Below are 25,276 nucleotides of genomic sequence, written 5' to 3'. Positions count from 1 at the left end.
CATGAGCTCTGCTGGGCTCTCATTTTGCTCTGCCCCCCCGTGGCTGTTCAACTGCAGAGTCCAACGGGCAAGGAAAATGCTATTTCCCAGAAGGAGATGCCTTGTACACATCAAGAACTCCCCTGGTGCAGATGGCTCACTTTTCCATAGTCAGATACTTGCAACCAACTAACACAGGATTTAAGAGACAGAGCTGTTTCCAGCTGAGCCAGAAACACACAGAGAAAGGACATCAGTGCCTCAGGGTTTGGTCAACGGATTGGAGTTGATGGCTCTGTCCCAGGCATTAAAATGCATTGTAGTTTTTAACAGAAGCTGTTCTTTAAGAGCTGGGTTGCAAGCCTGATGCAAACCCTTCAGTCTCAGTTCCAGTGAAAACCCCCTTTTTAGGTGGGGAGACTCAGCTTTGATTCCAAGCAAAGGATGCCACCTACTGAATCCTTGCTACCATGAGCGCAGCTTTGACCCTCCTGGCTCCAGACCTCTGGCATGATCACAAGCCAGACTGCAGTCCCAAAATAAATTCCAAGGAAAAGTAGAGAACAGGCTTGTAAAAACAAAGCTTTTCTCCCTGCTACTCTCCCCACAACCCGAAGATGTATTACTCACCGAACATCTGCACAGCCATAATAATTTCTAGTTTTGCAACACTGACAACCTTAGCAGTATTAAAAAAACTCCTTACATCTTTATTCCATTTTGGATTCATTATAATACAGTCTGACAATATATGCTAGCACAGTACATTCTGCAACATTTAACCCGTGTTCTCAGTTTCCGTTCTTAACTTCACGGCTTAATGACACAGAGCCAGTAGATCACAATATTACCCTGTTAATATTTTTTTAATGCCATTTTTACAAATTACAGCATAATGCACTGATTATGAGGATGAAAGGAAAGTCTCTATGTCTGTCTGGAAACCAAATAAAAAAATGTTTGAACATCTGTTCATCCTACAAATGTCTTTAAAAGCTTTGATTTTCCCATAATCATTTTGTTCCACCATTTCACCCTTTTTCGAATGTGTATCCAACAGCCTCAGGACAGCAGCCAGAGATCTGCAGTAATAGCACATTATAATCAAAGTTCTTAGGCACACTTAGGTTCTCCTTTTGGAATTCTACATCGGGAGAAACACAAAACCAAGCCCCAGATCCCTTCCCAGCTGTGTGTCCTACACAAACCTCTGCAACAGGAGCAAAATGAGAGATGGGGCTTTGTGACAGGGGCTGTCCACAGAGGATTGCAAGGCACAAGGACAGGGTAGGGTGGCAGGTGAAGGCAAAGCCTGCTCCTGTGGGTCCATCAGAGCTGCCCAGGGTCACAGCCTGAACAGAGGCAGCACACAGGAGCTGGTGTGAGCTGCAGGCCAACAGCCTTTCCCACCTCACTGGGCTCCCAGCAACCATCGTGGGAGCCCTGCCATGGATCTCCAGGGCAAGAGCAGAGCCAGAGCAAGGAGAAGCAATGAGCAAAGAAGGAAATGGGAGCGCTGAGAAGGAGGTTAGGTCTTGGACTGAGAAAAATGCAAAGTTAGCATGCTAGTCTGGAAATGAAATGGAAGATAGGGGGAAGATTTAAAAATATATTTACAAGAGACTGGATGAGAAAGGGATGTAGGTACAGCTCTGGAAGTACTGCTGCTCACTCCCTTGGAGCACCCCAAGCAAATAAACCAGGGGACTCCCTGCACTAGGAGTCCTTTCAGCCAAGCAGAGGGCTGCAAATCTAAGTGTTCAGGGTTAATGAGTTTTCAAAGGGATCAAGTTCCATAACAACAGACTTGCTGATCCTGTTAAGGGCACTCCACCAGGGTGGGGGGGGGGGAAACACTCATCAGATAGGCCTTTGTAAAAATACATATCCCCATTTACACGGACAACCTCCTCTCCAGAACTTCTCAAAAGTGGCTTAGAAATGAGAAAGACAAACCCCTGTAAGTGCAAGGATGACAACTCTGGAAGCACGTCTCCTGATCACTCCCTTTTTCTTTCCAATACTCCAAATCAGCAACCCATTTAAAATTTGGCAAGGACACTAGAACTATGCAGATACAAGTATAAGTTCCTTAATAATTAGGGTATTTTTAATTAGGGTTTTTTTAATACCAATAATTCTTAGACTAACCTGGAATGATAGTAACATTGTTCCTTCAATGTCATCTGTTTCTCTATGTTCCATCACTGCAGTATCTTAGGCAGGGGTAACTGTGCAGAGTACAAAACAGGATTTGATAAAGGCTTAAAAGAAAGATAACATTATAAATATTCTTTCCAAAGACTGCCTTTGGGGGTGTTTGGGAAGAAGAGAGAAATGGGGAAGGAGAGGTGACAGGGGTGTGAAATGCATTTTTTCCATTACAGAAGGATACATTTTCCAGCAAGGCTGGCAGCACAAGTCACGTTAAGCCAATAGCTGAAGTTGCCTGCCTAATTCCTCTGGGATCACACTGAAAGCATACCCCATAATCTTAAGGGATGTGCTAAAGCTTTGCTGGGACTCACTCAGCAGAAACTGTTTGGGATTATTACACAAAGCACTAATTCTGTTCTGATTTAAAGGGACACCATTAGCCTAGTTTAGACAGCAGGCTTGCCCTGTCTCACAGCTGTCCAGCTGTAAATATCCCCTCAATAGCTGATAGCTTTGCTATTTGTAGACACTTTGGCTACCTGGAAATTAAAAGGAAAAGACTGGAAAAAAATCAGGATCATTTTAACCTGATGGACTCATGCCCATCAAGGGATATAATAATATGATTAATAAGAATTAATGTAGCAATTATTTACCTCCATGTGCAACTAATGCACTTACATTATACATGTGGTCACCATCTCTAGCTGACTTCAGCAAATGGGTCACAGGCTGCTATTCAGCATCAACAAGCAGGTACTCTTTTTGTTCAAAAGGCAGGAATTAACATTGTCCATACTGCTGAGGCCAAGTCCAATTTCTGTTCCAGACTGCAACTTTCGTACCTGTGCAATTGCTGTTAGTTTTAATGTAAGGTGCCCTATACTTTGTATGCAAGAAGGGATATTACCAGTGCTCTCCTTTTTATGAGCCTAGGACATGAAATTGAGAGAAAGAGCTAAAGCAGCCATGAAATCCCTATTAAACAACTAATGGTTTCTAAAGCATCTTGGAGATACTCATTTTACAAGGCTTATGCAGCAATCTTCTATCATTATTTTAATGAAATAAAGGCCTTGACTATTTCCAGAGGCAACTTTTTCTCTCACACACAAAAGGCATTTTGGTTACAAAAAAAAAAAGGAAAAAGAAAGAAAACAGCTCTGCAATAGAATTCATTGCAGAACAGGCAGAAAAATCAGAAACGTTACATAAAATGTCATTGAAGGCAAGTTCTGAACCTTTGGAACAGCAAACAGAACAATTAAGACTCTCAGCTACACAGAACATTATGTTTAATATGAAAACCACTTCTAGATATAAATCATTTATAAAAAACATCCATACCATCTCTCAGATAGCATCTTACATAGTTGCAACTGAAGGAATGTGAAACACCCATTTTAGGTTTCATCTGTTAAATTGTGCGCTTTCTGTCTCCCACTTTGCTCAAGGAAGCAAGCCTAGAATAATCAGCTTCACTTTGTGGGTCACATGAAATTCACATCTTGACTTGATTTAGATTAATATTGGTGGCAAACTTCTAAATCAAGAGAAACTTCAACACAATTCTCCAGAAAAACAGTGCAATTAGAATGTACACCCAAATGTGCTCATCTGGCAGGTGAGATTCTCTGAGATGTCATAAAGATTCACATCACAAGAGATGACAAAATAAGAAAATTCAAACAGAACAATATGAGATTGCAGAGATTTTGGAAGGGGGCACAGTCAGCAGAAGCTTCCAGGCTCTGTTTGTGAGGAAGAAACAGGTCTAATGTGTTTGGACAAGAAACATGTTCCACCTCAATGCATTTCAGGGTCTGGACTTCCAGGTATAATCAGGGGCTTCTCTTGCTTCCTCAGGATTGAATCATTTTCTTCTGTGTGTCAAAAATATATCTTTTAAAGATAAGAGAGATAGTAACAGGTTGGGCTGAATCGTTCTTGCTGCTTTCATCCTCTTTGGTCATATCCCCCTTTCCCCCCTTAGATTTCTTCTTGGAGGCAGCAGTTAGCAGCATCTTGGTATCTGGCTTCAGCCCATCTGTAAAAGAACAAGAACACACACGACTTACGCACTCAACATCACATTTCATAGAACTAGAAAAAATGAGCAGGCAAGTTTACATTTGAAATCAACCAAAGAAAAGAAGAAAGTAAATGAAATGCATTAGGGAAGTCACATATCTGTGTAAGACTCCTGGAATACAGTAATTTACATAGAAAATAAGAGAAGTCATAACAAAGTTCACAACAGCGATACCACAAATCCAGTGCAGTATCCTGAATCTTTCTGTGTCCATCTACAGCTTTTAAAGTATTAAACACAGGCAAGAATTTAAACAAGCCAGACCAGCTTGCCTGGTCTAAGTCTTTTACTTGGCAGGCCTTTCCTATTATTTAGACACATACCCAAAGTTTCTTGTCATCACTAAGAATATTTATAAAAATATAAGTCATGAAAAAAACCCAACTGGTAAAATACTAAAATTATAGAGAGTCATAAGACTCAGAAGATTCTTGAATTTTTTTAAGTCTATTTTCCAGATCTACCAGGAGCACACTGCCTTGTTTATAACTTGCACATTGTAAATTATACAGGTTTTGTGTTTTTGTTTGTTGGGATTTTGTTTTTATTTTGTTAAGACAAAGTATTTGTTAGGGGTTCCAACTTGCATTGCTTAAGGGCACTAGAATTAAGCTGTGTAGTATTTCAGGGTTGTTTCTCCAGACATTTGTGCCAAACAAAACTATTTGTCCTTTTCTTCCTAAACGGCCAGGGTTTATTACACCTTTATTTTTTCTTATAACTCAACACACTGGTAACAATTTAGGTAAGAAATGCAGGAAAGCAAAGTCCAAAGAAAAGCTGTAAAACAAGAGAGATGCAGCTCCTAAAAGACCACTCCTGAAGAAGTGCTTGCGTAAAGCAGAAGACAACAAACTCCTCGGAAGCTTTTTCAGGGCTACCTGAATATGCTGCAATGTGGTTCTCAGGCATTGGGCCAAAATCAGTTCAGGTACTTTTAACCTGTGGTGTCACATAACCTTATCTCAAACACTTAATCAGCCTCTCTCCCCTCATATTGAAATTCAGCTGCGGATTCTCATATCAGGGCCTGACAAAAAGATTGAGATGCTTATGATTTACTGGAGACAGGAGGTCTACGGGCACAGGTGATTTGCTCCAGCTCAGACACATCCAGAGGCACTCCCAGCTGATGGCAGGGGGACACAGCCCCAGAGCCCACCTTCTCATCTTGCTGTGTCAGGGAGCAAATTGTTCCAGCAGCATTCCCACCGCATGGCCAAGGGAAGAGAAGAAACAAGGAAGTGTTGAAGCAAAACCAGGAAACTGCCTGTTTGCTATTTCACAACCAGAGGCTGTAAACCATCCCTAAGGCCCTGCAGTGGGGAGACTTTTGGAGAGAGAGGGGTCTTTTTTTTGGGGGGGGAGGGAAAACAAAAGGGGAAAAAGGCACAAGGGTCCAAAAGAGGAGAAAAGCAACAAGATTAGTATATAACTAAAGAAATTACAGCCCACACTAAGGTTGCAGGAGTCTAGCATTAAGCAGAATCAACTTTCTATAGTTCTGCAAGATCAGGCATTTCACAGTCATGGCAGCTGCTGGTTTCTCTTTCCAGATGGCAGGACACAAAAAAAGCAATGATTATTTCATTGTGAAAATAATTGAGACTGTTCTTCCTTGATGGCTGAGAAGTCTGATAATGACTATCTTTGCACATGTAAGGTTCAATTAATCAAACTAGGTAATATGGTGTGGCGGGACCACATATTTATTATATGATTTTATTACATTGTAGAGTCATGTTTGATGCAGCTGTTTCGATTTTTTAATTGGATGCTTTCATATAAATCCCATTAATATCATTACCCTTACAATCACTCCATCTTCACTACAAAAAATAATTTATCACTACATGAAAAGCAACTTATTTCCTATTTGGAAAGCTCTGAGAGTATCTTGGGTGCTGCTAGAAAAAAAAATAGCAACAGTCAAAAAACGGGAAAACAAAACAAAAACAGCAGAAAGACTGACCTCACGCAGCCCCACTCACTACCTTTGAAGAATTTATTTAATACTTTATGTTTTCTACTGTTTTGATAAACCTAATTGTAACTGTCCCTGCACAGGGTTTCCTCCGCTTTCCTGAGATGACCATTTATTTTTTGGACAAAGAAACATTTCATTTTGCTTTCTAGTTGGTTTCCCTTTCTGGGTCTTATCACTATTACTAATGTTGCTGTTACTGGCACAGCACTGTTTAAGAAAGATGTTTAACTAAATCCTTTCAGAAAGACACATTTTAATTAAAGCAAACAAATCCTAAAACACTTTTATTTATGTTAGCAGGCTTTGTGAGACTCTAATTTCCAAAAAATGCTAATTGGCGGAAAGGAGAGAGGAAGGGAGGAGATGTGGCATTAAAATTGTAGCCAAAATTTTCCCTTATGGGTATCTGAAGTACCCAGGCTGCCTCTGCAAGCCCTTACAAGGACACGGTGGGGGGGTTGGCCTCTCACCCCACAGAGACCCTCGGGTGCAGCAGCAAGCCAGGGAAGTCTCAGCCATGAGGGTGAAATAACCACCTTGGATAAATTGAGCTTCAAAACCTTCCAGTGACATCAGCTTGGATGGCCCAACACAACTGAAACCCAGCACAGCATCTGCAGTATTCAAACAAAGCATCTCATGCTTGAAAAGCTTCATTTTCAAGAAAAAAACATGTTCTGCATGTGAAACCCGGCTGGGGAAAATGCATTTAAAATGGAGCCATCTCACCTCCTCCACCCTATCACTAACTTCCACATAGAAGTAGTAAAGGTATACCTCACCTGCACCACTTAACACCTATTTGGACTAAATAAGGTATTCCAGGTAAGAAGTTTACAGAAGAAATGGCAGAACGTGGTAGTTCCTACCAGTGAAGTGACGGGCTGACAGCCAAAGGCCGCTCAGGTATTATTAAACTCACACGGTATCTAAATTACCTAATCAGATCCCATGGCCCTCATTCTCCAAACAGATTAGGTGGCTGGCATCATACCCTGACAAATGGCATTTTCTGTTTTTCTGCTCTGGTGCCAGGAGGTCTCAGGGCTGAGGAGGCTCTGAGACGGGGAGCAGCACAAAGGAGCAGGCAGGGAGAGACAGGCACAATCGGGGTTTCATCTACCTCCGTGGATTTCTCGCATTACACACAATGCATACTTTACATTTTACAAAACCAAGGAAATGAAGGGAAATATATCTGTCACCGAAGAAGACATCAGACCTTTAATAGCTGAAATGATGGGTATTTTTAGATGGAGGTCTAGTTTAACTTACTTACATTAAGGGTCTAATCTCTCCTGAACAATAGCTATGTTAACTTGAACACATAGTGAGAAATCTGTTCCATTAATTAAGTGCTGCCTGTACTACTCGGATTTGTAGCAAATGTTAATAGATTTTTTTTTTTCTTCCTCTGTTGGACAATTACTTTATTTTGCCAAGTTGCTAATGGATTAAATTGAAAAGGTCCGTGTGTTAAAAAAAAGACTTTAGCTTCAAAGTTCTAAGAAATGCCTTGCATACAACAATGGAAAATACCTATGTATTAATATTATTAATGGGCCATCCTCAAAGGCACATAAGATATGTGAAAGCTTAGCAAATTCATTCCCACCCATCAAAACCATGTCTGTAAGAAGCGCGCAGACAAGGACTTATGCAAAATGTACTTTTAGCATCCACTAACTCATGTTAGATATGAAAATCTAGTTGTAAAACAGTGTAATCTACTTCACTATTTTAATTTCAACTACTGTTAATAATTAACAAATAAAAATACAGACTCTTTAAAATCCTTTGTCTCAGAATGGCCTGAAGGATTTAGTCCAAACTGATCCATTTAGAAATAATATCAATTAAAAAAATGCATTTTCAAATTCAAATGAAAAGCAATACCACATCAGGAAAAATATTTTCCAAGTCTAAAAACAATTTCATGTGCACAAAATAAAGAATAAGCACAATATTTTATACAATTTTCAAAAACAAAAAGCTAGCAGCTTAGTGATTTGCAGTATCTGACACGGTGAAAGGAACTGCAGCCTCGAGTTTTACAATTACACAAGAAATTAGCGTAGAAACACGCAGATCTTTACTACTTCACATGGATATTCCATACTGTAGAACTCTGGACGCCTTCTTGTGTATAGATAAAATCCAATTTTATCTAGACACAACCCAGTTAGCTCCACTCCCTCCCTCTCTCCAATGAGGTTACTCCTAAGGATTCAAGTTTTGCCCTCCGGTTAAGCAGAGTCGGGCAGTGATCCCGCGGTGGGCCTGGGACAGGCTCCACGTCCAGCCAGCAGGGAATGCCAGCCCTGACACAAATCACAACACCCACACACAGCACCATAACCAGGTTTACTTTTGCTTGGTTTTTACTACTGCTTCAGCTGGAAGGAGGATGAAAGCTGAAATAGTATCCACTCCTCTAATTCCTTTGGCTCACCCAGCAGCAGGGTAAAGAAGCACTTCTACGCTTTTGCCCCATATACATATTTATTTCATCTATTACCTGTAAACTTGGATTCTACTTTGCCTTCTACACTTTTAGCTTCTCCACTAGACATCCTCCTTCACTTAATACTGTCATTCTTTATCAACATCCCTTGTCAGATTTGTTGATTTTTTTTTCTTATTAGCCTTCTGCTCCCCTGCTCCTTCAAAAGGTTGCCAAGGGTGGTCTCTGTTCTTTCTTTCTAAAGTCCAGCTCCTCCTTCCTTGACTCCCAATTGCACTTGCTACTCAGCCCTTCAGGAGTTTTATCTCTCTCTCCCCCTTTTCCAACTTAATATTTCAGATTTCCCATCTCTGTATTTCCATTTCCTATTTTCACAGTTCTCTTCAATATTTAGGAATAGTCCTGTCTCCTTCAAAGCTAACGAAACATTGTGTTTGAATGCAAGATTTTAAAGACTGAATGCCAGACACCCTTCAGATGAGAAGCAAGATAATACAGTATCTCCTTGTAGCCCAGCCAGAGACAGGAGTAATTTTTAAGCAACTGATAAACCCATCATTGAAAACAGGTGTAATAATATAAGTGCAGGACATGCTCTCCAGCAGAGCCAGGGAGAATAATTTATTTTGCTGAACTTCAACAACTCCCTTCTCATGTGCACACTCATAAAAAAAAAGGCCTATTTCTAACTATGCTGGTGAACATGAAAGTATTTCCAGGGATGATTACACAGTTTTCTTACAGCATCAAGAATTGTAATGGGGAAAAAAAAATAATGTTAAAAGATTTCAATGCTCCCAATTAATGAGAACTTTACTTTCAGGCCAAAATTAAAAGTTCATCCTACCCTGCACTGGTACTTGCCATGGTCTGCTGGAAAAGCACTGGCTCAGGATCCTCACCATGCTGTCAGGAAAAAGCACATTGAGGCCACACCAGCAGCTACTCTGGGAATAGAAAATATTCCTTTCTGCATTACATATTAAGAAATTGCTAGGCTATTCTTGACTAGCCAATACTACTGCCAAACCTCCCATTCCATTCAGGAATTTGTGAGCAGAGTTTCAGTGGGAAACTGAACTTGCTTTTCCCTTCTGTTAACAAAATATCCCATTCACTTCCTTCAAACACTGCAGGTAGAAGACTCAGCTTCTTGTTTCCTGTCAACATTCAAATGTTAAAAATTGACTGAACGCCAGAGAACAAGTTAACCTAGCACATTTGATGTTTGAAATAATTTTTATCCGAGGCACACGTAACCTTTTAATATGACAGGCAGACATTTTTCTTTCCTCCTGAGGGAAGGAAAAAAAGGGCAAAACTTGAAAGAGGCAAAGTGTTGGGGATAATCCTCACTCACAATGGATTATTCAGAACAGCTGGTTTGCACAATTTCGGGATTTCCTTAAATTGAACTCTCAGAACCTGAACCCAAATCACACAGTTAGAGAGTGTGCGCCTGCATCAACTCTCCTGCTAAGAGAGAGTACAAAAGCTGGTCGACCTGAAAATCAGAAATAATTAGAGGCCCAAATGGAGACATTCATGCCACAGGCTGATGCAGAAGGGCTGCACTGGAGAGTGTACAAAGACTAGCCTCTCCCTCAGCTTACTGCAATGACGGACCACTGAAAGAAAACAGAAACTTTTTGCCAGTACTGCAGGACTCTAGAATCCTGTACTTCAGCACAATACAATTAAAAATTAATTCATTTTTCTTTTCTTGCAACAGCTATATACATTCATTCATCCTTAAAAAGCATTCATACTTAAAAAACAGAGCTACCTATGTCCAAAGAAGGGTACAAGGTTCAAATAGAGCAGCACTCCCATTTTTTTTCACATTCTGATCAACTTTAAAATAAGAATAATAAATTCATCATTAGTTTCCAGCAAAATTAATAGAAATACCAACGTTGTAAGAACTGATTCTCAGAGTCCCACAATACTCTAGAAAGCACACATTTGTTTTCCAACTAGTCCCCAAACATGTCAGCAGTTCTACAAAACTGTTTCTATGCACCCTAAAAACTTGAAAAGCTCATGGAATATCCCTAAAGTAACACTCTGGAGTTTTGATTTAAACACAAGGCAGAAGCACCCCAAAATGAGAGGATCAGTTTGCCCAGCCTCTCCTGTTACAGTTATCTCTGCCATCAGGCAGAAAGGACAAGAACAACAAAATATAACATCCTGCTGCCTCAACTCTTTACATTAAGCCATCAGTTAGCAACTCTGCTTCTCTTCTCCTCTGCTAAAGATACCCCAAATCCTACTGTTTGTCTTTATTCAAGTAATTTCTCACCTTCAATATTCCAGAAAGAAACAAAACAAAAAAAAGAAGAAAAACAAAAAACCCCCAACCCAAAACACCAACAAAACAAAAACTCAAACCAAAAACCCCCCTAACTGATCAGGAGAAACAAGATCTTTGTGAGCCTTCCAAGGACAAAAGTACTGTGTGACTGTACCCATTAACACTGTAATAGGGAGCTCAGATGCACCACGCCACATCTAGTGGACTGGATGATGGATGGGTCATCTGGAGACTGCTGGTCCTATCTAGCTCAGCATCCCATCTGCCTGTCATGAATATACTGTGCTTTAGAAAGAACAGGGGTGAAACTGGGTCCTGAGCTAACTGGAGCCCAGGATCAGGCAGGAATTCTCTACCTGACATCAGGGTCAACACCTACAAACCTTTTCTAGGCAAAAGATTTAAGTACAGTCCTCTTACAGGAGCCAATCTACTCTGTTCCTAGGCGTTCATCACCATGATAACAAGTATAATATGATTACCAAGACAATTTCAATGTAATAGTTGACCAGAGATTCACTCAAGAAACAAGGGATACTCCTTTCCTTGCTACTCTCAAGAGCTCAGGATTTGAGCTTCAATTACTTTCACAGATCAGGCAACAAATTTTACTTATGTAAATCCCTCCACAATTCTCCAGTAATTCTATTTTGAATTCACACCACCTCTCCCACATCTCTTGTCAGCTCTCTCAAATATTCTGCTAGAGTTTCAAACTCCAGAGAAGAGTCATTTTTCTTTTCTGGCCAGTACAAGATCGGTTATATCACCTTGCCTGGCTTGTGAATATTAATAGGGCTACAGCAAGAAGTTGGCCAGGGAGCAATCAGCCTCCAAGGAGACAAGAAAGGAGACTCCTTCCTTCCAAATGTGCTAAATCCTCAGTGTGATGTTTGGGATCTACGCAAAACATTCATAATTCATTGTTCGATGACAGACAAGAGAAAAAAAAAAATCTTACAGCCACTTTAAGCAGAAGTAGACTGCTCCATGTCCCAACCAAACACTGTTGTGACAGCCAGCCTGCATCAGCAGAGCTATTCCTGCAGTCTCAGCATGGCAGACTGCTTGGAAATCCTTAACAAATAAAACATCTTCCCATAAATTGGGGAACAGCTGCCCTGTACCACATCAGAGAAGTCTGCAGCTCAGTGGTGAGCAGGATTGAGTCTTGTGTATCAATTTAAGTTTATACAGGCTTTTGGACTGAAAGACATCATTACAAGAAGTGGTACTACTGGAAGTAACATGGATTTCATTACGGGCTCCTACTTCACAGGGAAAGAGCTGATCTTCCTTGATGAGGAAGACAGAAGCTGTTTTAATTTAAGAGGCTGACCTGGGTGAAGTTCAGGCCAAAGACGTATTTGGAAAACTCTCCCATCAAACCGGACACAACCCTTCAAGCTCAGTGCCAATTCCACACAATGGCCTGAGCCGCGCTCTCCGGCAGTCCTTAAAGGCACATTTTGTATCTTGGCTTTTGCTGCAAGCAATCAAGAAAGAATGCACGAAAACAAAACTGTTTCCCAAGCACTGTTTGCTGGTGCCATAATTAATATAATCAAACAATTCCACAAATTGCTTCCAATTGCTGGCGTCACTTTCATGTGCAGAGCCAGACTTTCAAAGAAGGGCCCTTCTTGTCCTACATCCTTACACTGGTAACCCTCGCTTCACACAATAGTAAACAAGACCTCACTAAATAGTAGAGGGTAATTTGCACTGTAATAGGTCCCCAAGGCAACATGGACACAATTTGAAATGCCATCTAATTTTTCTTTTTAATTAAAAAAGCAGTTACTATATTTAAACAACAACACAAAAAAGTTCAGAGGGGACAGATTGGAGTTTCCCACAGCTCCCTGGGAGTTTTCTCAAGGTCAGGAAGAGTTTTATAGGCTCAATTGGTACACATTTTTTTCTTTAATTAGTCTGCCATACCCTCTACATGAAGTCAGCGTCTTGATTTTCAGTCTGATATTTTTCATATTGCTAAATGGAGCACAGATTCCAGCATCACACCATAGCTGCTGAGTGGGGTATCAGTGGTGCACTTCCCTGTGCCTGCCTTGCCTTCCCCTTCTCTCTCCTCTCTTCATCCTAAACCTGTCAACCACACCAAGGAGACCCAGCATAACACAGTGTATTGAGTATGCCATTCATTCAGCTTTATACATCTCAATTTCCAGCAAGATGACCAGCCTATATTATCTGATTTCCCAAATTTACAAAATACAATCACGTTTTTAACCTTGTTTTTCAAAAATAAAACGTAACTATTAAACACCAGGTATAAATGGACCACTGTCATCTGAAGCCACGTAGCAGGACAGATTTCTGAACTTGACAAATCCCCATCTTGTATCAAACCACTGGTCTGCACCCATGTCATTATTTAAGTCTACACAAGACCACACACACTTCAGAAAGATATTTGCAGTTCCCACAGTGGGTTTTCCAAAACACATCCTAATCCAACATACCCTTCAGCCCTAAATGACAGCATGGAGATGAAGTGAAATACTTAAGGTCTTCATTTCTTGGCCAGTTGGCCATCCTTCAGCACAAATCAGTTGAAAGTACCAAACCTGACCCCATTTTATAGGCCAACACAGCTGCCATTGCACAGCGCACCACAACCATCTGTTGGCCAAGCCGTCCTGGAGAAACTCCCCTAAAGAGCAGAGGACTTTCTACCCTGCACTCCTGGAACACAACTATGAATTGTATGCTCTACAAAACCTTGTGTTTCTGTGCAGCAGGGACTAACCTTAATACAGGTTACAAGGAGACTCCAGTGCACCACGGACTAGGTCTAGGCTACACAAATTAAGTGTACATACAATACAATGGATCAACTGTCTGAGCTACAAGACAACCACTATGATCATATTTCTGGCCTCAAATCTAACACTGTTCCACTAGCCTAGAGGAAATTTTCAAATTAATTTCTTCATGGGCTTTCAGTACAGTAACAAGGTTGCAATTATGCCAGCTGATGTATCATACCAGCAATTATTCAAACTCTATTTTCACTTGATGGCCACTCAAGGTCCACAGAGCCACTGAGATCATGCCTAAGTGCTGTACTTGCTCTCCCAGCATACTTGCAGGGAGAGGCACCACTCACACTGGTGCTGTGATTGCAGTCCACACATTCTTCAAGCTCCCTGAAACAAAAACTGAATGCATGGAAAATGCCCAGTGCACAACAGGAGCAACTACGAAAAAAAAATGGAACTAATAAGAAATCAAATTATTAATACATATAAATGTAATGTTGGAAGCTTGGTATTACAGGCAATTCAACAGTAGAAAAATTACAGGCAGGTCAACGTGAAATACCCAAGACCATTCAAAACACTCAAAGTCAGAACAGTGTCTTGAAATCACAATTACTGTCACTGGATCTCCTAAGTTCTCTCCCCCTCTCTCCTGGGAGAGTACTAAGAAACATGCAGATATAAACACAATGAGTAGAATTTGGAAGAGTCTATGACAACTATTGTACAGGACAGATTCTCACTACCTTGTTGAAGTAGTTCTTTCTGATTAAATTCTGAGATCAAGAGGAACAATATCACAAACATGTCCCTAGAGAGTACAGTTAGTTATGTAAAAACAGATCTAGGACCCACTAAGCGCAGGAGCTTTCCTAATTTTAAAAACCACAGAACATCCCTTTGGCACTAAATTTCTATCCAGTGAGCTAGTTTCTCAGCCCAGAGCCACACAGCAGTGGGCCAGAAGACAATTTTGATTGTTTTTGTCAGAACTCCAATACCTATTAAACAGTAAATAAAACCAACAATGCTCAAACCAAGGTGAGCAGAAACAACTAAAAACAGGTTTTGCATTAACACAAGGGACTAAAACTTCATCAGCCCAGTGAAAAGGGAACAACAACAAAACCAGCAGCAGCGCCCAATCTCTCCTACAGCAGCTTCTCAGAAACATATACAATGTGGAAAAAGTTCAGGTTAGCAGATCTGACACAGAATCAAAGGCAATTCATTACAAAGCAGCTCCAAATCAAAGTGCTCCATCCGCAGGCCTGTCTGTAATCCTCCCATCTCGCCTGCGACTCGATGTGGAGGAGGCACCGCAGCAGCCAGTTAAGCTGGACCAACTCTGCTGACATATCCCAGGCATCTGCTGCTCAGCACTGGTCCAGAGTTTAAGTTTGGTGATATTCATCTTCCCCTGGGCTGCCTTTTTAAAGCAATCCCGAACAATGGGACTTCAGAATAAAGAATAAAACATTTAAACATTTTTTTTTTTAAACTTCTAGGCAAGGGCCTTTAATGCGATTAGAAGGGGAGGGGGATTGGATAGCAGCTTTTGCTTTTTCATGTTATGTATATTGTGTGTAAACAAATATGCAATTTGCTTTAAAAAGATAAGGTGATTAAATTTTTATCGGGCTTGTACTCTGTTGTCACCACAACAAAGAGAATTAGGAGGAGGAAAGAAAGGCCTTTTTATTTGAATTATGCTCTTACCAGAGGTTCTCTACAGCACAGCTGTAAAGCCACTCAATGTTCTCCAAACAGGCCCTTTGATTGCATTTTATTCAACTTGTTTGCATTTGGAGCAATCGAAAGGAAAAGAACGCTCCACATTTTGATGTCTTAATGTTCCTTAATACCTTCTTTAATTTATATTAAGCTTCTTAACTAGGGTGATGAATTCTTCAAAAACAATAAAGACCTAGTGCAGAAATCTTTCACACACCATGAAAATTGAAATTATAATGTATTCATGGCTCTTTTTTTTGTTATAAAAAACATTATTTAGAATAAAGATTTAAAGCATATGAAAAAAAATCCCAAAGTTGTATGAAAATTACTTGATCCAGAGAAATAGAGGAAAGTTCAAACTAATTATTACAAGGGAAATAAAATGTTGTGGGAGGTAGAGGAGAATAAACAGCATAAGAATTTTGGGTTAGTATGAAGCTTTCAGTCTTTTTAATAAACTATAAATTTCTCCACTATGGCTTTCTACCAAAAAAACCCAAAAAACCCACTAAAAATTTGTATAATTTTGTTTTACCAAATTCAAATGTTTGCCAGTTCTTTCTCCTTTATTATTCATATACTTCTTCCCTAAAATGACTCTTCACAATTCCACAGTGTGTTCCCCTCCCAGTGTCTTTCACAATCTGCCAAGACCAACAGCCAACACTGAAATTGGTGAAGATCATGAAGGGCTAACTCAAACACCCTCAGATGCAGCAGCTCTGTGGGGCACACACGTGTTCCTGGGTGAGGTTCCCAGAGTCAAACCCCATCCACAGGTGGACCTCAGCCACACAGGAGGGAAGGCTGCATGAGAAAAGCAAGGCTCACTGAATAAGTAGAGGCCACTTGAGGGACAAGACTGGACAGGGTTGCTCTCACAGGCACTGTGTCTTCCAGCAATAGTGGACGCTCAAACACCAATTACCTGGCTCATGTAACAAAACTCACTCTCAACAATTCAATATTCTTTAAAAAATCCCTTCTGCAGAAATGAACACAGCTTTCAGTGAAAGTCCATTATGGACTTCTATGTACAAATTATGGACATTACATACAAAGCAGCCTTAGCAAGGAATATCCAAATGGGTGTATTCTGACTTTGCTTCCTAATTTGTCTACTATTTTACCTTTCTTTTTACTCAGAAATTGTACATTCTACTAAAACTACTTTAAAGTTTCCAGCAGTACATATGCATGCATATGTATAGCCACAAGCCCCTCACTTTGCTCCCCCTTATCCTCTGCAAAAGAAATCCAGAGGAAAAAAAACAAGCTGTGGCTGGTACTTCTCTGACCACCAACACAGTGCCCAGAGCTGTGCTACAGTGACTGGCTGCCTGGGTACTACAGCAGCAGAGAAAAGAACTTCTTAAATGAACACTGAACTACATAAAATCCTCAAAATATTCTTGAAATAATAGATTTGAAAGAGAACAGACATTTTGACCTGGAACAATTGTCATATTCCGTTGACATCCACTGACTGCTCACCTATGTTCCTAGAGTCATGTTTTTAAGCAAACTCCAGGAAAGCACAGTTTAAAACCTCACAATAAAGCCTGCCACGTTTACAGAATATTTGTGGAAAAGCTCACTTAGCTGTACCAGCAATCAAGTGGCCACGATAATTAAAACAATTTAAAAATTCACATGCTGCATTTACCATAGAGTAAAACAATGCAGATCCTAATCTAACACCGATGTACCCTGGTTGAAACGACACCTTCCCCTCCTGAACAAGTCACACCATACCAGCACTGAGAAGCAAAACCAGAGCTCAAGAGCCAATATGGATCAACACAGCAAAACTGAAAAACATCTTAAAGTACCAGGAAATTGCAGACTGCGACTAAGGCAGCACAAAACAGCTTTACAAATCCCGTTGTTGCCTTCTGCTACGGTGGGATGTTTTCTTCACAGCTGTCCTGCAAAGTAGTCGCTGCTTTTGCAGGAAACAAGAGAGAAAGAGACTATAACGATAGAATGCTAAAATAAACAGTTATTCAAGCACAGTAATTATTGTGTAAGAGGTAATCACAGCTGCATCCCAACTATTCAAACCCTCATCTACATTTTTTAAGGGAGCAAGTACAAAATTTACATATCCAAAACAGTATTTTATGTATGTAACCAGTTAAGTCTCAACTGTTGTATCTATAAAAGCTTGTGCCTTTAAGCAGAAATGATTCATGAATTTTAATTTGTTTTAAATGTTGAAAAATTCCATCCAAGCAAATTGAGTCAACAAGCCAAACGATGAAGACATGTATCTGGCTTTTATTTAAAAAATAAAAAACTCAAGTCTATAAATTTCTTAGTCATCCACAAATCCTCTAGCAGTGAAAAATACTTTCCAGCAACTAAGTTTCCTGCATTTCTTTTAATTAAGACACTATGCTTTTCACATGCTGTTGAACACTACTGAGCCTTAACTGATTCTTTGTGTATTATTTAACTACAATATTCTACAATGTTTTTATAGAAATAAATTAACCAGTGATTATCAGAAGAGGGGGGAAGATTTGCAGAATGGGACTCTCTGTAAGCTGCTTCAATATTGTTAATTTCAAAAATGCAAAGTCATCAGTCCACTCTCCAAATAAAAATGCTTAAAATTTATATAAGCATTATTCTAGAAGTAATAAATTATTTATATTTCCCTTCTAAATATCAAAACCTAGTTCCATCTTTTCGTGCTTTTTCTCAGTAAATGCAAAGACCAGAAACAAAACTTTGAATATAAAAGTTAATGTTTTCTAATAATTACTTTATAGTACTCAGGCTTCAAATAAACAGCAATGCCAACAAAGTTGAACATAAGCAGTGATATGTTTATAAAGGGACAGGCACAGCAAGTGAGACTTTAAATGAGATAGTACAAGCTACAGAGATAAAGTGACACAGACCTAGCACATATTAATAACTTAATACCTCTATCCATGCCACAGCAATACTTCCATTTTTCTAGGCAAGCACCCAAGGGCTCGGTTTCCTTCCTCATTACACTCTTCCTGGGGCACAGACTGTTCTAAAACCCAGTCAAGTAAAATATCAGAAAACAGGTACAGCCTCTGTCCAAGCCCAGGGAAGCAGATCATGTTTAGGCTGAAGGAGATTAGCTTTCCTGAACCATCACCCCAAAAGACTCTCTTCATCTTTCTGAGATTTCCAGGTGCTGATCACACTGTTTAGAAATGAGATGTAGGCAATTCACAGGGCTCTGATGCACAAATTATTAACAAGAGTCCTGATGAAGGTGGCTGGCTGGAACAGAACAAATTACAGTAACCTAATATACACAATTCCCACTACCAATGCAAAGCTGTTTGAGTGTCTGGATCCAAATTCAGCTGTGAAAGGGAAAAGGTTCACAACTGGTATTGCAGGGTACAACAGCCAACCCAGCTCCGTGGAGCGAGGACCTTGATTGAAAAGCCACTGCACATTTCCAACACACCAACTCACTCTGACTTGCACTGCAAAAAAATCCAACCCCCATAAATAAATACGGTGTTTCTAGGGAGTGCAGTAAAAGGCAGCATTGAAGGAGAGGAAAATTAAATTACAGAAGATGTAATATGACCAGCCAAAACACACAAACAAGTTAAGACTAAATTAGCCCCATTACCAAAACCACAAAGGCAGCATCTTGTGTGATGACTATTGATTTCATTAAGTTTAGGTTCTAATACAGTCCATTTCAGGAGCAGGGGCTGTCAGATCTCAAGATTTATTTTTCTTGACCAATAATTGTCAAACATTTGCCATGTATTAACATATCAATGTTTATGATATCCTAAATTACTCAAAGACAACACAGGATTTAGCCTATCAATATAAATAACTTGTAGACTGACCCAATGAAACCATGGAATATCTTTTGCCTACTGACTTTACCTAGAATACTGGATTTTTGAAAGGGGGCAATAGAAGAAAAATTCACACTCAAATTACATTTTCTCTGGTAGCCCCGCTACATCTTCCTCGTAGCTCCCATTATGTCGCTGCTCCAGTCAACTCTGCACTTCACAGCATCTGAAAAGTCATCCAATAAAAGGAAACCCTGTCCCTTCCAATACCCATCTGTGTTCTCTATTCAGAGCCCTGATGTCTCCAGTTATTGCTCAGGGCAGAGCTGATCAACTGCAGGTTCTATGACGGCAACCAAGAAGCCATTTACAATTCAACAGCTGTTACTGATTTTGCAGCAGAATCATGGCAAATCTGTGGTTCAAACCCTCCCTCCTTATGAGGAGGGGGAAACCAACAAGAACAAGCAAAAAAAAAAAAAAAAAAAAAAAAAACCAAGAAAAGGGAAGGAGTGCGGAAGTGTCATGGATAAAGGCCTGTCCGATAACAGCTTTGTCTGTGTAAAGCTTGGAACATAGAGACTATTACACTGCCTTAAGCCAAGCCCAAGGTCCTATCTTATCCAGGTTCCTTCCTTACAGGCAGGCAGCAGAGGGGAAAGTCTGCAACACACCACAATACTGAGCCTTATTCTCCTTCTAAAGCTTTCCATGCCCTGCAGACTGAGGCACAGTGCAGGGCTACCTGAGGCACTGCACAAGGGAAGATCTAGCCGGGAATCAGGTCTCCATGCAGGTTAATGTGCCAGCACACGCACCAGCTCCCAGTTTCATTAGGCTACTGCAGCTTTCAGAGATCAAAATGGAAGCATCAGCATTCCCTCATCCTGCATCTAGATGATGAAGGAATTCATAAAAGTGTTCATAACAGTTTGTGTTTTACATGCAGTTCATCAAGGCTATGGATCGACAGGAAGTTTATGTTAATAATTATGCTGCTAAAATTCAAGCTCTAGTAAAAACTCCAAGGAGAAAGAAAAATCCAAGTGTGTGCAAAACCTACCAGATGCACTCCCTTCCAAATAGGCTTAAACAGTAGATTTTCCTAAGGACAGCTATCATTGGAAGAAAAATGGGATACTGTGAGGAAGAGAGGAGCCTCTCTCTTCGGAAGGTAACCAGGTGCTTTGCCCAAGAGACAAGGCAGGTGGTTAGAGTGAGGCAGCCTCTTCAACTCCCTCTCTCTCGAACAAAATCAGCCTCCATGTCTTGAATGCCCCTATTTTAGTCAACCCATGTGGTACCCAAGGCTGCTCAGGGTGCAAGAGAAATTATCAGTCTGCAGACAGAAATGAACCGTATTATTTCCTGTACTGGGCAAAAATGAGCTCACCAAGTTCATTTTAGCAGAAGTCAAAAGAACCATAAAACAATTATTTTTAGCATTTTGTTTCATGTCTACATACATCAGCTTTGACCTAGCAACTTTTTAATAAAAAACACAGCAGAAATAAAATAAACATTCCAGATAAGACCTGCTAAACTTGCAATTCCAAAGTATACTTCTAGTGAACTTCATCAGAACAAAAAAAAATTCTTAATGTTAGAAGAGCCTCTCAGTCAGCAGTCCTGACTTCCAATGAAGGGTAGTTTGTGCTCTGCAATCTAAAATTATAATGGACAGGCCACTCTATTCCCAGCTTTTATTCAGTCCTATTTTACTACTTCAAATATATACTACCTTAATTTGTATACTCTTTAACAGTAGTTAATCTTCAATTAAAATACCTAGAGCAGAAACTAAGATAACTGGTTTAAAAGGTAAAAGCTTATTGACAAAAATGTATTCTTCATATTGCCTTTTTTTTTAATTCTGCATATTAAAAATGTCATTTTTATGACTTGGAAAAAATCTTCAGGAATAATGAAGGCTAACAAAAGACTGAAGAGCAGTAATTTAAAAAGCTCCATATGTAGCATCCTGATTACTGTATCAGTCCCATTTCCATAACGAAGGGAGAAGTCACCAAACTGCTGTCTGTCCTTTCTGGTGACAAGGAAAGGGCAAAGAGGACGGCATGTTTCCAAGGCATCATGCTTCAGGCTCTAAGGGAAGAACAAGAAGCCTCCTGCAGTACAAGATGTGGGTGTCAGTGTCCGGCACTTTTCTGGAATACGGTAACCCCAGCTTTGGTGGTCCCTGCACATGTACTTAATTTGGAAGCAGCTGGGTTCAAAAGTTTATCCTCCCTTTTTGACCTGCAAAGGTTTAGTGTGTGGGCGTGCACGAGTGTGTACATCATACCACACAAGCTGAAGATGTGCAGCCATAATATACACGGTGTGTGAACATTTATATGTCCAGGTTTGCACAGAGAACATGCTGCATCTTCCTAAATACCAAAACAGCATCCAGTATACACTGCAGTGATGCGCACTGGATGCAGCATTCAGCCATCCCCAACCAAACATGGCCAGTCTGCAGTTCAAAAAGCTCCTGGACTTTTTTACGCATAATTTCAAAAGGACAAACTACTGAAAAAAATTTAATTGCAATACTACCTACTTAGATAAATTGACTGAACATGCTCCAGAGAAAGTACACTGACCAGTTCTGCAAGCCTGACTAGATTTACACACTACCATGCCCACCACAGGTACACCCAAGTAATGAATTCAACAGACCAGGAGTTTTCTTCATATTTACAGCGCTTTCCATCACAGACCCTTCAGGATAAAAGTGTAAGTGAAGCCAGGGGTTAAGTAAGACAGGCAGGAAGACTAGAAAGCATGAGGAGGCTGGGGATCACTGAGCACAGTAAGTTTATGAGTAACAGTGACAAAAGTAGAGTCACAGACTGGTGGAATATTCACAACTTGGAAGAATGAATGTATTCTCCAGCCAACATCTGAATATTTTCTTGAATTGCTCTAAAGCACTCCACAGTTGCAGACAGAAATCTCTGATCTTGGCACAAAGGATATATTTTTCAACCATTTGTCATTTTACAGCTCAGACACAGAAGCCAGTCAGTGCCTATCAGCTGAGCTTCAGTAACTGTGCATATGCTCCTCAGCACATCGTATTCACAACAGAACATCTTCACTGGGATTTAAAGAGAGATCTGAGCTTATGAATTTATAGCACATTTGTGATGGGGTTTGAGCACTCAGACAGTCACTATCACTGAGATAACAAACAGTAACTCATTAATCCATGGAAATGTGACAGTATAGTTGAGTGCAGCAGTTTTCTCAGCACTTGTGTTATTTTGAAATCTTGAATCAATTGTTTACAGAAGCTCTTCACTTGTGTTCACAGCATTAAGTGCTCTACATACCAGTGACTCTTTAATACTTCCTAAGTTGCAGCATGTATGAAATAGTGGTTTCTTTTATTTAAACGATAAAAACCAGCACATAATGGATAAATAGTTCATGATGAGTGTAAAACACAAATTTTCAACCAGAACAAGCCCTTTGTGTTTGTTGATAAAGTTGTAACTTTCAGTCAGAATTACACAACAATAACCCTATTACAAACCAGTTCCAAACACAACAAGGGGAAAACACTCTGTATGCAACACAAATCAAATAAAGTATGTAGGCATAATGGCATAGAAAATAAAAGTTATTTAACAGAAGAGCCCATACATCAGCAGCAAACTGGGAATTAAAACACAAGATGGAGCCCCAGGGGGAACACTTAACATAAAGACACTACAGACGGCAACTCTATCAAGACCAGACTACTTGACCAATGCCAAAAAGTGCAACTCTCTCTTCAAAAGTTCCAGGGACAAAGCGAAAAGTTAATGTTCAGTATCCAGCTTTACAGGGAAATTTCCAGTTTTCAACAAAGATGCTTTATACAGTGCTTTAGCATCAGATGTGATGCCTAATATATGAAAAAAAAAAGGTAAAAGCTCTCCAAGAAAATAAAAACTGTATTTTCATTGTTATACAGTAATCATAACATCTAGTCAAAGAGAACGTTTCCTATTTTTGTCTCAACACAGTAGTACCCAATTATTTAAAAAAAATCCCTGAACAAATGAAATAATAAATAGTAACAACTCCAATATATTACAGTAAAGCAGATAAATAAAACTCACGAAGCAAAAAGAGAAGAACAGGCTCCCAGTGCCATGCAAGCCCTTGGGCTGACAGGTCTATGGAAGGGATACCAGCCCTTGCTGCTGTGTGAGCAGGGACAGCATGTTTATTCTCACATAAGTAAACTCTGACATAAGTAAACTGTTTTTTAAGTATAAGCTGGGAATAACTCTACACATTTGATGGCTGAAATGAGAGGACAATTGAACCAGTACCTGTTGCTCACAACAAGGTAAACAAAGGGACAGGCAGTGCCTTCCAGAAGCCTCCAAACTGTCACACAACTTGCTCTCAAATTTTTACAGCAGACATTTAGATTGGAAATTAAGAAACTCAGGCTGAGGCAGTTTTGCTTCTTTGGCTTCTATCAGTTCACAACATTTCACCTCTGTCTCAGCTTCCCCACTCAGAAAACGGCATTACTAATGCTACAGTTCTTTATACAATACCTTGGAATACAGAGTCCTTTTTTAACCTGAAGAAAAGCTACACATTCTGTGTAAGTTTACAAAGTGTCACTGTTGATGAAACAGCCTGCTCCTTTTAATTCCATGTTTAAACAACTCCGCTGAGGTCTGAGGATGTTGATTTATTTCTGATTTTACAAATTTTAAAAAAAGGCTTTCAGTGGAGATGTAATTCATGAGTTTAACATTTCATCAAATATGCTTTTGTTAAGAGTGGTTGAGCAGGCACATTACTCAAGGTCATAAACTTTAAGTCAAATCACAGGCAACTGAGCAGCTCCTGTGCTTTTTCTATGGTCTCTGCGCCTCCACAGAAGGCTAATTATTTTACAACAAAACTTGAGAGGTGTATTTTTTACCCCAGTCATATTTGTTCCTTGTTTCACTATTTCTGTTTCCACAGCAGGAACTTTTGCCTGCAGTTCATATTTTCTCATCAGAACCACAGTGCTTGAACTATCTTTACACCAAGAAGAATCATGTTGAAGGTAAATGACATCCTTAAGAAGCATTAGCTTTTGAGTAATGTGAAATTTAAACCACAACAAAAGAAAACGTAGACACAGAGTTCAAAAGTCAAATAAGAACAAGAAGTAGCTCTCAGCTTGCCTAGCTGTGGGTCTTTCAATGCTGCTGGCAAAGAAACCTAAACCAACAAACCAAAAACCTACTGTCCTGTCACAACACAATCAAAAGGTACCAAAAAGAAAGAGTGAAAAAACCCAAAAACTACTAAGTTGTATTTGCTAAAAACTTGATCTGTGTCCTTACAACTATAAGATGTATATATAATTATGGAGACTTATTAGATCATCCAGAGAACATCTCAATTTAGGATGGGATATTTCCTGAAAGTATACCTTTGGTTACCTTCCCAGACTCTTTTACAAATCTTAGGAATTAGACAACATCCAGTTTTCTTCTGAAGATTAATCCAAAATAGAGAATGAATGCAGGGGATCAAAACACACTATTATGACAAGCAATTAAAAAAAAATAAATTACTAAATTACTAACAGTCAATGCCAACAGGCTTCTGGCTGATCCAGTAACTAACCTGAAAGACAGCACACTGCCAGAGCTCCAGGAGATGGACCTACACTGGTGCTAAACCAAAACTCCAGAGTCTTCTTCACTGCACTGCCATGAATTTGCTGGCAACTTATCTAATATCTCTACATCTTTGCTCCACTGCTTTCTAGAGGGAAAAAAAGAATAAACTCCATCTGATATGAGACAGGCCCTAGCTGGGAGGACCACTACCAAATGTCAAGGAAAGGACTTGAAACAGTTACAATCCATTATACTCGTATTTACAAAATGGATATAGCAATAAAATTCACATGTGAATATACAAAAATT

At 39.8% G+C, this 25,276-nt stretch overlaps 1 protein-coding gene across 2 annotated transcripts in view; it reads right to left on the bottom strand.

Annotated features, from left to right (window-relative positions):
- Positions 1-668: 668 nt before the first annotated feature.
- EEFSEC (eukaryotic elongation factor, selenocysteine-tRNA specific) overlaps positions 669-25,276 on the bottom strand; it is a 124,578-nt gene continuing 99,970 nt past the window's right edge. For both annotated transcript variants that reach the window (XM_048315533.1, XM_048315534.1), the window contains exon 7: positions 669-4,183. In XM_048315533.1, the coding sequence (XP_048171490.1) occupies positions 3,999-4,183 (185 nt within the window). In that variant the 3' untranslated portion in view covers positions 669-3,998. The remainder of the gene's footprint in view (positions 4,184-25,276) is intronic.

The sequence above is a fragment of the Corvus hawaiiensis genome, chromosome 11 (assembly GCF_020740725.1).
Source record: "Corvus hawaiiensis isolate bCorHaw1 chromosome 11, bCorHaw1.pri.cur, whole genome shotgun sequence".
Lineage (NCBI taxonomy): Eukaryota > Metazoa > Chordata > Aves > Passeriformes > Corvidae > Corvus > Corvus hawaiiensis.
The sequence above is the reverse complement of the archived record's forward strand: the minus strand, read 5'-3'. Positions and strand labels throughout refer to the sequence as shown.